At 32.0% G+C, this 16,947-nt stretch overlaps 1 protein-coding gene across 3 annotated transcripts in view; it reads left to right on the forward strand.

Annotated features, from left to right (window-relative positions):
• Positions 1-16,474, forward strand: part of Mios (meiosis regulator for oocyte development) — a 33,054-nt gene extending 16,580 nt beyond the window's left edge. For 2 of the 3 annotated variants that reach the window (XM_027952815.2, XM_027952816.2), the window contains exons 7-12: positions 2,303-2,368; positions 3,208-3,366; positions 8,378-8,530; positions 9,722-9,926; positions 15,136-15,265; positions 15,997-16,474. In XM_027952815.2, coding sequence (XP_027808616.1) covers positions 2,303-2,368; positions 3,208-3,366; positions 8,378-8,530; positions 9,722-9,926; positions 15,136-15,265; positions 15,997-16,093 — 810 coding nt within the window. In that variant the 3' untranslated portion in view covers positions 16,094-16,474. The remainder of the gene's footprint in view (positions 1-2,302; positions 2,369-3,207; positions 3,367-8,377; positions 8,531-9,721; positions 9,927-15,135; positions 15,266-15,996) is intronic. The other variant, XM_071612565.1, reaches the window with a different exon arrangement.
• Positions 16,475-16,947: the final 473 nt, after the last annotated feature.

A 16,947-nucleotide genomic window follows, 5' to 3' on the forward strand; every position in this document is an offset into this window, starting at 1 on the left:
TGTGAGTATTAATCTGTTAAAATTTTCAAATATCTGTTGTATAAATCATGTTTTGATGCATATTATATATTTAAAATGGATTTGATCCATGTTATATGATATACAAAGAATAAAGATTTCATCCTTTAGCTTGAGAACTGAGCTTGAAAATCTACAGCTAAGTAAATATAAAAATATATTCGCTATTTAAATATTTTGTGTGTGTATGTAACTTTTTTTTTACTAAGTCAAGTCATTCATGAGCAGTTGATCAGTTTTGATAAGGGTTGACATACATCTTGTCTTAGTATTTGTCATTTATAGACTTATTCTTGTTTGTAAAATTGCTTAATTAAATGATCACACTACTTGTAGTAGACAATTTCATTTTTTCCTTATTTGGTCATTTTGTTGTTATTTTTTCTTTCCTCCTCTAGGCACCTATCACCAAATAACTGAATAGCTTCTTTATCACAAAGTGAGGAAAGACTGACATGAGATATGCTTATCAGTTTTTAGTTGTTGGATTTTAAGCTTCACATTAGTACCATATGGCTTACTTTGCACTCTTAGGCATCTTTTTATCAAGGAGAAGAACTTTCTACATTAAAACTTATTTGTTTTTGTTATTATAGCATTTCTTATAAAATAAACTTTGCTTGAGTAATGGATTTAAATGTCAGTCCCTAAGAATTTATAAAAATATCTATTTCATTGGGGTATCTTATGAATTTTTTAATAACTATTGATGTCTGTTTTGGCAAAATCCATACGCCAAATATGTTTTTCTGTTACTTTTAACAAATTAGTATTAAACTTTTCTTACCACTTCAAATTAATATCTAAAAAATGTTTTGTAAAATGTTGTTATTCTTTTTGTTAAGCAGATACTTTTTTTTCCCTTGGGTGTAGGAGGTTGAATCCAGGGATGCTTTACTACTGAGCTACATTCTCAGTCCTTTTTATTTTTTTATCTTGAGTCAGGATCTTGCTAAATTGCTGAGAGTAGCCTTGAACTTGCAATCTTCCTGCCTCAACCTCCTGCGTTTCTGGGATTACATAAACATAAGACATTAACATTGTATCTTGAAGAAATAAAATGATACTTTGGGAAGTGAAAGAATAAGACTAGAAAAAGAAGTGAATTTATAGTTAGAAAAATGTATTGTTTGAATATTAAATTTGCATATTTTTAGATATGTGACCTATAATAAGTATCCTTCCTTTCTTATACCTAATTTTGGGTGATTAGTAAGGTATAGCTAAGAAGGAAGTAATCCAAGCTGTTTCAAGAATATAATTTATACTTGATATATTTATAATTAATGTTACATTTTTTTAATATTAAATTGCATAAAACAGTGAAAAGCACTGAATTGGGAAGTCAGATAAAGGCCTGAATCCTTTTACTGCCAGTTACTTTTGCCATTCATTTAACATTTTTGAGCTCTAATTTTTCTCAGCTGCAAAATGAGACCATACTTAAAACCTTTAGAGATCAAAATTATAACACATGGAACCAACTCAAGAGTTTGTTAGAGCAGAACCATATCATATAATTGAGAAAGTACACTAAGATAGGGATCAACTGAAGGAATGTATGTTTAAAGAAGGAAAACTGTTTCATAGACTGGCTGCAGTAGAATTAGGATCTTTTTTCTACCTTCAAAGTTATTTTGTATTAATCACAAAATTTATATTTTCCTAAATTCATACTAAACATCTTTCAACATATTTTTTACAATATTGTAAGTATATAAAAATTAAAGTTATAATGTCATGAAAAATTTGTCACAGACCAATTATATAAAGGTATTTTACTTCAGACACAAAAATATGTCTGTTTACTTGTAAGATTTAAAACTTGTCACTTTGTATTTAGAAAGATGTATGAGTATTCTTTCTAAATTCTGTAGTGGTATACCCAGTTCACAGACTTGTCGATTAACTTAACCGAGAAAAGATTGTCTAGTGTCCTCCAATTTAATATCTGTGGTGTAAGGTTTATATGCCATCTTAAATTGGATATACTATGCACATCACTACTAATATTTTATGTTGGAGTTATATAAGACTGAACTGAATCTTCTATAAAATTGTATTTGGTCTGTACTTGAAAGATTTTACTTTTAAGGACAACAATCTCTAAGTTTCCTTGGAGTTACATCAGAAAAGGCATCTTAGACAATAAATGGCTTTTCCAACATGTATACAATAAGTTAATACATTTGAAAATAAAATTCCATGTAAGGTGTATAAAATATTTACTCTAACATTTTAAAATTTATAGTGTATACAGTAATTCCTTGCTTTTTCTTTCCAGTATGAAAACAAAGTTGCAGTACGTGACAGAGTGGCATTTGCTTGTAAATTCCTTAGTGATACTCAGGTGAGAACTAATTTAAATCTACATTTGAGGTGCTTAATTTTTATTATCACTTAATTAAGAAAGTAATTTTTGTATATAATTATTCATATGTGGGATTTATGGATAAATTCTTCTAAAAAGTAAGGTAGTTTTTTTATTACACTGAGATATTGTAAGCATGTCTATCAAAATTAAATTTACTTGTTTAGAATATTGACTTTATATTTTAGTTTATTATCATTTTGAGGAGAAAGATTAGTTAGTAGATAAAAATGTTAAACTCACTTCTTAGTGATGCTATAAAAGGGTTCCTTCTGTTTCAGCAGAGTACATAGTTACTGGCTGCCTATGTTATGATATAGTGAGGGAGAAATGCATGTAAACAACTAGTAATGCTGTATACTCAGTATTGTAATAATGATAACGTGCTGAGAGAATATAAAGGAATCTTAGCTGAAGTTGGAATGGAATGTATTTAGGAATAAACTAAAGGAAATGCTTGTTATTAATGATTTTGAAATTTCCTTACAAGTTTAAGAGTCTGTGAAGAACTCTGCAGATTAAAATGGGGACAATACTCTTTAAAAAATAGTAAACCATCCATAGTTTTTAAATAAAATAATTTTTCAGAATACAGCAAATGTCTTGCTTTTAAAAATATTTTAAGTGCGTATGGATACTACATTGAAGATTGGAATAGATGTAGACTTCTTGAGAGACTACATAGCTGGCTTTTGACAAAGGCTTTCATTTTAAGATGTTTTTCATTAGGAAAGAAATTGTTTCATGTGTAGTAATTTTCAAATACAGAATATGTAGTGAAACAGGTTGCTTCAGAAAAATCACTTTAAATTTTTCAGTTAAATAGATACATCGAAAAGTTGACCAATGAAATGAAAGAGGCTGGAAATTTGGAAGGAATTTTGCTTACTGGTCTTACTAAAGATGGAGTGGACTTAATGGAGAGTTATGTTGATAGAACTGGAGATGTCCAGACGGCAAGTTACTGCATGTTACAGGTTAGTGCAGATTGACAGCAGCTTAAAAAAAAAAAACAAAAAACGTGGTTTGTCAGGCATGGTGTCACATATATGTAATCCCAGCAGCTCTGGAGGCTGAGGCAGGAGGATTACAAGTTCAAAGCCAGCCTCAGCAAAAAGCAAGGTTCTAAGTAACTCAGTAAGACCATGTCTCTAAATAAAATAAAAAATAGGGCTGGAGATGTGGTTCAGTGGTTAAGTGCCCCTGAGTTGAATCCCTGGTAACCACCACCCCAAAAAAAGCTAAACCACATTGTGTACATTCTGTATTCCCTCAATTGAAAGTAAGTATGCACTTTTGCTTGCTTGGGATTTTTGGAAGGCATTTGGCTTCAACCTCATCAGATGATGTACTGTGGACTTGTGAGTTAGCTTACTGTCCCTAAGTCTCCTTATTGGGTTATCCAGCTTTTTCTTTGACTTGTGGGAAGTACCAATCTTGACTTTGTCTGAACTTATGTGAAGATGAAATGGAATAGGGAAACTTCTCTTCAGTTTCTCCAGTTGTTGACCGAACTATACCTTCTATAAACGAGATAGCCAACCAGGCATGGTGGTGCACTCCTATAATCCTGGTGGCTCGAGGCTGAGGCAGGAGGAGGAAAGTTCAAAGCCAGCCTCAGAAAAATCAAGGCACTAAGCAACTCAGTGAGATCCTGTCTCTTTGTAAAACACAAAATAAGGCTGGGGATGAAGCTTAATGTTACAGCACCCCTGAGTTCAATCCCCCAGTACCAAAAAAAAAAAAAAAAGAGAGAGAGAGAGAGAGAGATACCCTTTCCCTGATTTGTCTTGCAGCCTCATCCAAAGTACCAAAGGCAGGTAATACCACAGCTCTCTTAACTCTCACTTTCCCTTTTTATTATCAGTGTTAATTATGTATTTGTTTGTTTATTTTCCATCAGCTTTTATTGTCCGATGGTTAAAACCAGATTCCTGGCAAAGATTGCCCTCTATTTTACTTTTGTTGGAAGTGTGTTCTGATTCTTTCCCTGAAATTTCCTGTAACATTCTAGCTAATTTGTCCTTTCATGGATCAATACTTTTTCTTGCCCTCTTCCTTTTACATAATATGAAGTTGTGCTCTGTACTGGGTAAATATAGTAAAATGCCTGCTCCCCCATGCTACCTTCCTGTGAACATGTTCAAGTGCTGGCCCATAAACTAGAGTAAACTAGTAAACTTGCATATGGTATCAAGATACTGCCTCTGAAAGAAGGTATCCTTTAACATTTTTTTTTTTCTTAACTGAAATAAGATTCTAACTTTTAAATTTGTTGAATACAGAGTGCAAATGGGTTAGTAACTTTTTTTTTTAGTTATAAATGGATACAGTACCTTTATTTTTTTATTTTTATGTGGTGCTGAGGATTGAACTCAGTGCATCATACATGCTAGGCAAGCGCTCTACCACTGAACTACAACTGCAGCCCCAGTAACTTCTTATTAATTAATAAAATATATTTAAAATGTAAGTAGTAAATAACAAGATCTTGCTTTTATAAAATCTAGTGTGGACGGGCAACCTCCCAGCAATTTGGGAGGTTGAGGCAGCTGGATTTTAAGTTTGAAGCCAGCCTCAGCAAATTAGCGAGGCCCTTGGCAACTTAATGAAACCCTGTCTCAAAATAAAATTTTTTAAAAAGTGGGGAGGCTGGAGATGAAGTTCAGTGGTAAAGTGCCCCTGGGTTCAATCCCCAGTACCAAAAAAAAAAAAAAAAAAGTCTGATAATGCTGTCTATTAATTGGAATGTTCCCTCCATTCACATTTATATGGTCAAGATTAAGTCTACCATCTTACTATTTATTTTCATTTGCTTTTTCCTTTTGTTCTTGTCTTCCTTTTCTGCCTTATTTTGGGTTAGTTGAATATTTTTGTGTTTCACTTTATTTCCCCTACTGGCTTTTAAGCTATACCCCTTTTCATTAATTTTTTTGTTAAGGTTAGATTAACCTGAGGTCTCATATATGTATCCTTAATCATCAAAGTCAGCATTTCACCACCTCCTACTTCACATTTCACACTTCACACCTGACAAGTCATTCTTCCTATTGCACCCTTTTCTGTTCTTACCCCACGCTTGGCTCTTTCTTTTACTATATACTTGGAGATTCACAAGTGTTACAATAGTTTAATTTCATTTACATACCTTCTCCTTTGTCCTACACTCAAATATTTCATTTCTACCTATATTATAGACTCCATCTTACAATGTTACTGTTTTTCCTTTTAGTAGTCATTTGTCTTATAATAAATCATGAGAAGACAGGAAATAGACTTTTTAAGTTTAAATATTAATTTATTTTTAATTAAATATTTTATTTAAATACTCCTGGCATTTATTATTCCTCTTGTAGAAATGAGTTTCATGTACTATAATTTTCCTTTGGTCTTTTTCTTTAGGATTTCCTATAATACAAATAATAGCTTCTCTCTCTCTTTTTTTTTTTCTTTAATTTTAGCTGAAAATATCTAGTTTACCTGTTTTTTTCCTTCAGCACATTAAAGATATAGTTTCAGCCAGGCACAGTGGTGCACACCTGAAATCCCAGTGACTCAATACTGTAATCCCAGTGACTTGGGAGGCTGAGGTGGGAGGATGATAAGTTCAAAGCCATCCTCAACAATGTAGTGAGGCCCTAAGCAACTTACTGAGACCCTCAAAAATTAAAAATAAAAAGTGCTGAGGATGTGACTCAGTGGTTAAATGCCCCTCAGTTCAATCCCCAGTACCAAAAAATAAAAGATATTGGTTTCATATTATTCTGGCCTCTGTCATTTCTGATGAGAAGTCGATTATTTTTGTTTTCTTATATGTGATCTTTCATTTTTCCTTGGGCTTCTTTCAGCAGTGGGACACTGATGTGCCTTATTGTGGATCTTTTTTATCCTGCTAATAATTGACTGAGCTTCTTGGATCTGAAAGTCAATATTTTTCATCAGATTTGGGAAGTTTTGAAGCATTCTTTTTTTAAGTATTTTTTCTGCCTCAATCTCATTCTCTTTTTCTACTTAGACTCTTCTGAGATTTTAAACCATTTACTATTGTCCTTAGATGCCTAAGGATCTGTCTATTTTCCTTCTCTCTATTTTTTCTTTGCCTCTGTTTTTCAAACTGAATAATTTCTGTTGATTTGTTTATTCATTCTTCTATCACCTCCTGTCTGCTATCAAACTTTTCAGGGAATTCTCAATTTTAGTTATTGCCAGTTGTAGAATTTCAATTTTGCCATAGTTTACATTTCTCAGCTTAGATTCCGTATTTATTCACTTAAGCACTATTTTCCTTTAAGTCTTTGAACACAATTTCTTTGAAATTGCTGCATTAGTCTTTGCTAACATATGGGCTATTTTAGTTTAATTTCTGTTGACTCCCTTTTTCCTTGACTTTGAACTACATTTATTAATTCATTGCCTAGTGATTTCTTCACTGACTGTTGGGCCTTGTGTAAATGATATTATATAGATCTGACCTCTAACTTTTCTTTTCTTTTTCTTTTTTTTTTTTTTTTTTGATAAATGTTCATTATTTTAGAAGTGGAGTTACTAGCTGATCACTTTGAACTTATATTTTCTTAGGAATCTGTGGAAAGCCCAAGGTATTTTTTAACTCCTTCTATTTTGGTCAGGCTCAAACTCTAAAACTGTTTCCTCTGTAGATCATGATGTAACTTGATTTTAAGCTTGTCAAGGCAGAACTAGAGAAGACTTGACAAATATGAATTGACTACATTCTAATTGGCTTAATCCTTATTGACATGGAATAGAAAAGAAGAGGATATGAAGCTATCTAATTGTTCTGTAAAAAAAATTTTTTAAACCTGAAATAATGTGCTACTTTAACACTTAGTCCTGCTTAGTTGGCCATGTTTAGGATTAGAGTAGATATCTTCTTTCTTTATGAAATGAATTATCAAGAGTTTCTCACATGTTCTTTTAGCTAAATTTAACTGTGGAAATTAGAATTGATATATAATAAATGAAAGGTATGCTATTTTTGATTAAATATCTAAAGATAGATTGTATTAGCTGTTACAAGTTTGCACCCTTTTTCTGTAAGTAAAGTATTTGCTAAATTTTCTCTAACACTTTACTTTTCTGCCTGGCCTTTTAGTAACACTGGAGAAATTAGGTTTCAAATTAATGTTCAATGTGTCCTTGGAAGTAGAGTCTTTCAGTATTTCCCTGTGTTGTGAATTGTAGGAGACAGTATTGGAAAGGGCTAACAGTCTTCTGTGAAAACCCAAAGGAAGTACCAATGCAGTGTGAAAGTCATAGCAACCAAGGAAAATACAGCTTTAGGAAAATTCTTACTCACAAGAAACTGAAGTTTTTAATGAGAACAATTCTTAAGAAAAACCAAATTGCTGATTTTTACTGTGGCCTATGGGTGAAAAAGCTAAGAAAACGTTTGGTTTAGTTTCCTCCCTTCCTTATTATTTTTAAGGCAACAAATGTATGTTTTAATTGAAGGCAAGAAAAAGAATGGAATAGACAGATTTAACAGTTAATAGATGTTCAAAAGCAGCATTTCATTGTCACAGTACTTTGCTAGATAAGGACAAGGCTCAGTATTAGTTTACATATTAAGCAATTTTGGTCTGTATTTAGAGAAGGTAGTAAAAAGGATTTGTGAATCCAGAGGTTTTAATAGTTGGGACAAAAGGTATTCTCATCACTGTTTATTGCCTTCAACCAAGAAGGTGAATTGTTTTCTCCTGACTCCTTAAACTCAACTAAAAGAGAATTACACTTCCCTGACCAAGTATGGTAAGAACACTGCACATTAATATCATTAGTGAAGACCAGCTTAAAGTAAATTAATGGAGCTTTCATCCATTATTTTATCTGTGTTCTCTGTAGAAGTCAGTTTTTGGCAAAAAGGAGGCCTGTGTCTTCTGTGTGGCTCATACTCACATGACACCCTGAATTCCCTGGTTTAAACCACAATCTTTTGAACAATTTGAAATAATTTGTGTTTTCTTTTAGGGTTCACCTTTAGATGTTCTTAAAGATGAAAGGGTTCAATACTGGATTGAGAATTATAGGAATTTATTAGATGCGTGGAGGTTTTGGCATAAGCGAGCTGAATTTGATATTCACAGGAGTAAGTTGGATCCCAGTTCCAAGCCTTTAGCACAGGTAAGTATATTGTTTGTGAAGAATCAAATGGTAACAATTTAGAATTTAGTTTAGTAAATTATTACTAGCTCATTCTTTTGCTTATATTGTTTCCATTGGTGAAATCTAGACTGCCCTTTATTCATGGTCTTCCTATTCTTTGGTTCTCCCACTTCCTGATAATGGTCTTCATATTCTTTCCTGATAATCATCTGAGGTGGCTTGAAATAGAGCAAACCACAGCAGGTTCAGAGGATCTTAGGAAAACCTAAATCCTAAGACTGTCTGGAATTTTTCAGTACATGTCTAAATTATTATGTGATCTTAGAAATCTAAATTATTATGTGATCTTAGAAATCTAAATTATTATGTGATCTTAGAAATCTGTGTTTTTTTCTGTCCTGTTTATGTGCAGTAGAGGTAGATTTGAGTAATTTTCATTTTAAGACTGTGTACATATATTTATATGTCTGATTGCTCATGGAAATATTTTTATTTAAGCACTAGTTTAAAAAACATGAGATTGGTTATCCTATAAGACATGTGGCATGATAACATCTGTATTTTCATTCATGTTATATATTAAGTTATCCTCATTGTGAGCACTGGATGGTGCTATTTTCTTATTTTAGGAAATTGACAAATTTGTGTGCTTATGTTAAGACAACCAAAGTATAGGTAAAATAGTATTATATCGTATATGTTACTAATCTATGTAAGTGATTAAGAACTGAGGAATTTATTATAAAAGCAAATGAACAGCTTCTATTGCTTTTATTCCAAAATTTTAATAATTTACCATTCTATAATCCTTAACTCCTTTTTTTATCTTAGGAATAGACTGTTTTCTTTGTAAGGAAATTTTGTTCAGAAGATACTGAATTTTGGTTTAGAAGTCATATTGGGATATTTTATAGTGGCCCAATGTGAATTCTAATGTCCTTTTTAATTCTAAAATGTTGGAATCTAAAGTTGTTGGTTTTTTCCACTAGTATCAATAATATTAGGAAGAATATAACTAGAAAAGCTAACAGAAAGGAAGTACCCAAATAATGAAAATAAGTAGAAATTTTAAATGAGAGCTAGTCAAACTTAGCAGATAAATCATTTTGCAATATAAAAGTTTTAAAAAATTATTTTAAAATAATGCTAGCATCAAACTTATTGCATTGCTTTGCATTACATTTATTTCTCCTTTCATTTGTTTTATAGGTGTTTGTGAGTTGTAATTTCTGTGGCAAGTCAATTTCCTACAGCTGTTCATCTGTGCCTCATCAGGGCAGAGGATTTAGTCAGTATGGTGTGAGTGGTTCACCAACAAAATCTAAAGTCACAAGTTGCCCTGGCTGTCGAAAGCCCCTTCCTCGATGTGCACTTTGCCTCATTAATATGGGAACACCTGTTTCTAGCTGTCCTGGTATGACATAATTCTACAAGATATTTTTCTCAGTCTAAACTCTTCCTACATAATTGAGTTAATACTGAAAATAAAATACATACTAGCTTGAATTTGTATTATTTCTAAGAAAGGGCATTTTACTGATTTGAAAGCCTTTGTGGTCCTTCTGATTTATAAAATCTATACATAAGAAGTAAAATCTGGAGCTGGAGGAGTAGCTCAGTGGTAGAGCGCTTGCCTCACAAGTGTGAGGCACTGCGTTCAATCCTCAGCACCACATAAAAATAAATAAAGACATTGTGTCCACCTACAACTAAAAAAATTTTTTAAATCTTTATCCATGATATCTCAGGTAATTTCATAAATGCTGTCAAATCTAAAATTTGTGAGAAAAGCTTAAATATAAACCATGCTATTTCTACTAATATCAATTCTTTCATATTTCATGTTCAAAAAACAGTGTGCCCACATCTATTAACAAATACCTTGTATTTCTAAGGAGCTTTTGATAGTCTCATAGCTTTTTGTCATTTTTTTTTTTTTTAAACCCAGTGTTTTGCATATGTGAGGCAGGCACTCTACTACTGAGCTACATTCCAAGCTACCCACCTGCTTTTTTTTTTTGGTGGGGGGGCAGTTGTCAAGGAGACAGGTTCTTGCTAAGTTGTACAGGCTGGCCTCAAACTTGCATTTCTCCTGCCTCAGCCTCCCATGTAGCGGAGGGTATAAGTGTGTGTCACTGCACCCAGCTTTTAACATTTCTTCTTATTTCATCCTGGAAACGACCTGTGAGAGACATAGAGAAAAAATTAATCTCATGTCCCTTGAGTTCTGAGTTTTGGTGGTGCTGCTCCTGTTTCTTAATTACCTACTAAATGAATTTGATTTTAAATGGTTAGAAATTATTTTTTACTATTTATAGTAAACACATGGAAATTTTATTGATAATAGTAGAGAATTGACCATGATATACCAGTGGCTGGGAATACTCCAGCTATTCAATAACTTGGAAATAATATTGTGGCTAAAATTTTATCAAAAACATTTTGGACATTTGCCACACGGGTATAATAAATAAAGAATTAGATATAGTGTCATAAGGTCTGTTTTAGTACTAGTTCTATGATACTCACCCTGTGACATTCAGTTACTTTAGCATTCTTTAGTGTTGGGCTAGTGATTCTTACTGGCCTTGATATTTCATAATTCTCTACTACTTATTCATGTATGTAGTCTACTTTATTGTTATATTAATATCTGTGAAAGTCTGACTGGCATTGTTGGCTGAGTAATTATTTTTCAGTCTAGATGCCTTTTATTAAAAAGTGAAAACAATAAGTAATATTTTTAAATGTACATTTTTATTTAAATTTTAACCAAGAGTTTTTATTCTATTCCTTGCTTGCTAACAGTTTTTTAGGCCTGCCTAATCCTAATAAAAAATAACAATTTGAAATATCTATTTCAATGAAAGAACAAGGAAATAAAGTATACAATAAATAAGGCATATATGTATGTGAACTGACATATAGAAATAGTTAAATTTAGTACATCTTCTGGTCCATAAGAAGGAGATAAGGATTATTTGCCTTTTATTGACACCTGAGTGCTGTTCTATTTGCTTTTCAGTCTTTTCTATTTTTGAAATAAGAAAAGATAATAATTTTCTAGAACTTAAAATAAAATTTTAAAACATTTCAACTCTCTGTTGTAGGGCGTAATATAATAATAATAAATACTCAGATTTATCAGATCTTAACATTTTTTCCATGTGTGTTTCAGAAGTTTATCTAGATATGCTTCAGAAATAAATTCTTTATGTAATATATATTTGAGCACTTATTTTACTAAATATGTTAAAACATATAACAAGGTGAAATTCTTCGTGGAACTTATGGTGTACAGTAAGCATAGATAACTAATATAAAAGAAGAAGTCATGTGTTCTAAAAAGAAGTCCTGGTACACTGTTCCTCATCTGTTATTCTAAAATCTATAGAAAGATCTAAATATGCAGAGGATTTTTTTTAATATTTGTTTTTTAGTGGACACGATATTTTATTTTTATGTGGTGTTGAGGATCGAACCCAGCGCCCCGAGCATGCCAGTCAAGTGCGCCACCGCTTGAGCCACATCCCCAGCCCTGCAGAGGATTTTTTTAAAAATGAATTTACAATAATCTTATTTGGCAACAAAACCTTTTCAGAATTAACATGAAGCTAGTAAGATTTTTGCTTCTCTTTGTGAATATTTGTATTTTTCACTGTAAAAATGCTTATGTTTGCTGGACGCAGTGATGCACGCCTGTAATCCTAGTGGCTCGGGAGGCTGAGACAAGAGGATTGCGAGTTCAAAGCCAGCACCAGCAAAAAGCAAGGTTCTAAGCAACTCAGTGGGACCCTGTCTCTAAATAAAATACAAAATAGGGCTGAGGATGTGTCTCAGTGATCAAGTTCCCTTGAGTTCAATCCCCAGTACTCCTCCCCGCAAAAGAAATGCTTATGTTTTTGATCACAGATTGCTACCTCAGACTTCCACTTCACTGGGTGTATTACACAAAATATACTTACTAATTATATTTCTAAACTCTAAAAACATTCTGAATTTTGAATCACACTTTACCCCCCCCCCCAATTTGGATAGGGAATGTTATATTAGGAAAATGTTAGACATTTTGAAAGAGATAAATATTACTTTTATATGAATGATAATCTGGAAAGCTTCAGGATGAAGGTATCATTAAACTGGTCCTTTATCATTTGGTAGATTTATGCATGTGAAGATTTTGGGGAATACTTTCTAGGTATAGACCAAGATTTAAAAAATATGAACTAGGATAAATAGAATAATAAGTATAAGTACAGAAAGTATATGGGAAGTACCAAGTATATCAGTATGATGAGAATCTAGGAAGTAGAGTGATAGGATTATTGTAGGAAAATTTAGGGGGAGCCTGAATATGATCTTCAAAGACATTGCTGAAACATGTTAATTAGAGAATGAAAAGCATATTTTCATCAGAAGAATCCTATTTCCAAAATAAAACAGGAACCAATAGAAATCAAATACTGTTTCATGGAAGTTTAAAAGTGCGGGCAATCAATTCTCTCTGGTGCATCTGCCTATCATGTTTCATGATCCAAATAATTAGAATTTCCATGAGGTTATTTAACTGAGAGTTGCATAGTTTTATATTCAGTTGTGTATTGAAGACTAGAACTCTGTTGAAATAGTTCTAAGTAACATTCTTATAAAGACTATAAATTTTAAACATTATTTAATAATTGTTTATTAGTATATACTGTTATAAGTAGTAGAAACATTACAATGAACAAATATAATAATCTCTGCCCTTATAGAACTTAACTTCTAAATGGTAACATATTTGTTAAAAGTTAGATTATATGCTGGTTTTCTTTTTATTTTTCTTATTAGTGCATAAGTAAAACTCTGCTTTCTCTTCAGTATTTTCTAGTACTTCTCATAATTTGTTATAGATCTTTTTAAATTTGAAGTCACTTAATCTTAAAAAAAAAAAACCCTTTCCCTTTTTAGTGGGGTCGACCTTAATATTTCCAGTTTCATTAGAAAAACCTAAGAATTAGCCTACTCCAGACTCAGTCTGTTTTCTGTGTATGTTAGAAGTTACAAAAACGAAGTGAAACTCACTAATGAAAGCTTTACACAAAGATATAAAATAATGCTCTATAGTATCAATATTTTTCTCTCTCTCTTCCCCCTTTTCTTTTTTCCCCTCTCAATGTTAATTGTTGATAAGATGTTAAGAATAATTTCAGTGTACTTACATCTTAAACAGTACTTCTACATTCTTTCACCTTCATATCATAAGTGAAAATGAATACTTCTAGAAAGACTCCTTGACTCTAAGACTATTTCTGTGGTCATTAAAGTGTGACCAGCAGTGGTCTAAGGGGAATTTTGATTATAGCTTCCTGTGCAGCATGTCTTAGTAGATTATATTTGTTTTAATTAGACCTAACAGTTTTATTTAATATTTTTCTATTTTGGTCTCTAATTTTTATGGGGCGGGGGTCCTTAAAATAGTTTGGTTTGGTTTGTTGTTTTAGAACAAAATACATCCAAGTTAGCCAGAATCAGTAGAGTGAGCATTTTAAGAACACTAAAAATTACATAATGATGTATGGTCATGTACGTGTATAAATACTCTTATGCATTTTTCCTTAAATTTTTGTGAACTGTGTATAATATATATAGGAGTATATTTATTATGAACTATAATGAATCAAATATTAAGACCCCCTCCTTTGCTTGTCACTGTCTATACCAATACTTTTGATCATTCTTCCCTGTCTTCTATCTCTTATCTTCCCCCAAGGTAGCCACCATACTAAATTGCATGTTAATCAGTCTCCAGCTTGAATGGACAATTTTATCATGTTTAGTTTGCTTATGTTAAGAATTTTATATAAATTATACACAGAATTAATTCTCTTACTTGCCTTTTTAAGCCCAGTTTTGGACTTTCAGTTTTTTATTTTATTTTATAAATGAATATATCTGTGGTTTATTTTTCAATACTGAGTATTCTATTCAGGATTCTAACACAGTTTTTGCATTCTTTCATTGATGAACATTTGAGTTATTTCCAGATTTTTACTATTATGAATAATGGTGCTAAGAACATTCTTATAGGTCATCTTTTGAGATGTAGAAAAGCTTCTCTGATGTATTTACCTAGAAGTAGAATTGCTAAATCATAGGATTATGATATTGTAAGATTCTTATTGCTGACATTTTACCAAGGATTTTTGTCTTTTCAGGAGAGAGATTGATCTATAATCTTCCTTCCTTGTGTTATCTTTGTCTAGTTTTTGTTAACAAAGTTAAATCTGCCTCATGAAGTACAGTGGGAAGTTTCTTGTTTGAAAGAGTTTATATAGATGAGAATTACCTGTCCCGTCACTGTTGGGAAAACTCATGTATAAGTTTGATGTTTTATTTATGGAAATATTTTAAGCTGTTGTAAAGCTGTAACTCATTGTTTTATAGTTGGTTTTGATAATTTATACTTTTCTTTTGTATGGGCTATTAAAAATGTAAGAGAACCCCTTGCTCAACATTTATTTAATCTAAACAGCATCAATATTGCTATTTCAACATGATGTGAAACATAGTCTTAGAAAAAGCATTTAAGAAACTTAAAATATTGTGATATAGTTAATAAAGATATTTTTCTTTTCCTATAGGAGGATCCAAATCAGATGAAAAAGTAGACTTGAGCAAGGACAAAAAATTAGCTCAATTTAACAACTGGTTCACATGGTGTCACAATTGCAGGCATGGTGGGCATGCTGGACATATGCTTAGTTGGTTCAGGTAATCAGTACATTTCTTTTATAATCTTGGAGTTACAGGATAGAAAGTAGATAGTCTTTTAAGTAGTTTAGGTTATTATTGATATACTGTTAATGTATAATGAAAGGATGGATTTCTTTTTTACTCTCAACAGAGATAATTAGCTACATTTTCATCATTAGAGAGCCAGGTAACCTTAAATTATAAAATTAATTTTATGTAAATTAAACTAGTGGCATTACTTAACTTTATTTGGGGAGAGGAAATGTTTACAGTTTTTTGCAGCTGACTGAATATTCCATAATTTTTCATGTAACTGAATTATAAATATGACACATACCAAACTGCTATATCAGTTCTTTTCTAAGTGACCTTGGTATGTAAGAGGTAAACACCTCATGTAATGGAGAATTTCTAGACCAAACTTAACTTCTGTTTTGAATGGTTCCAGTGGTCGTATGCACCTCTCATTGTTTCACTGGCTTTAATTTAAAATCTGAGCATTCTTACCATTTTTACAACTATGAGATATCTTGCTATATATAAAGCAGTTCAGTTTCTAGTAACTTCCTCAAGTTTAGCCTGGCAGATATTTCTAATTTTTGTAATGTTTTGTCCCTCTGGGTTTTAATTTTCTAATTTTTTTTTCAAATGCTATTTTCAAAACTTTCATTAAGATACATAGATATAGATAAATATGTACACATACATATAGTTTGGAATTGTAACTGTTATTTGACCTGTTTTTTTAGGGATCATGCAGAATGTCCTGTGTCTGCATGCACCTGTAAATGTATGCAGTTGGATACAACAGGGAATTTGGTGCCTGCAGAGACTGTCCAGCCATAAAATGTTATCACCTAAACAGAAACCTTCAAGTGTGGAGCTTTCTAATAGATGTCCTTCATAGCTCAGAAACATACCTCAAAATAAGTCACTCATGACATTCCTATAATGGGAAAATAAATCATTCTATCAGATCAGCAATTTGATGTTTGAGTGATTTTGATGTGCTTCACAGAGACAAATGCTACTGAAATGAACATCAGAATGTAGACATGTTTTGTTGAGTAGGTTGGAAAACTTCATTTGGAAGAGCTTTCTAGGGTTTTGTGAAAATTATGAATGCTGTATTAGCAGAGTTTCTGCAATAAGAAAGAACAAACCTTGAGCCTATATCTTTGAAACTGAAATTGGATATCTTTCAATAAAAGCTATATACTTTTACAATACAGTGTTCAGTTCAGTGATTCAGGTGATAGTTTAAATGTATTCATGCATAGATTACTTTTAGATAAAATTTAAATTCATGAATTCTTTTTCTAGACAGCTCCTAACACACACTGGATAATAAATTTTATCAATATGTATTAATACACACACACACACACACACATACGTATGTGTATAAATGCATGTATGTATGTGTTTTTATTTTTATCTTTTCAGTACCAGGATAGAACCAGGGCCTCCTGCATGTAAAGCAAGTTCTCTACTACCAAGCCATCACTCTAGCCCCTTTCATTAAAGTTAAAATTTGGGATGGTAGTATTAATTTAAAAGAAAGTACATTGTGTTACTTGCACTCCCTAGGAATAACAATAATTAAAAGAAGTGGGCACTAATTAATCAACGTGTCTAACATCTGCTCAGATACAGGCATCAGAGAGGTGAGAGTGGTATGTTGTTAATTTGACATCCTT

Source organism: Marmota flaviventris, chromosome 1 (assembly GCF_047511675.1).
Source record: "Marmota flaviventris isolate mMarFla1 chromosome 1, mMarFla1.hap1, whole genome shotgun sequence".
Lineage (NCBI taxonomy): Eukaryota > Metazoa > Chordata > Mammalia > Rodentia > Sciuridae > Marmota > Marmota flaviventris.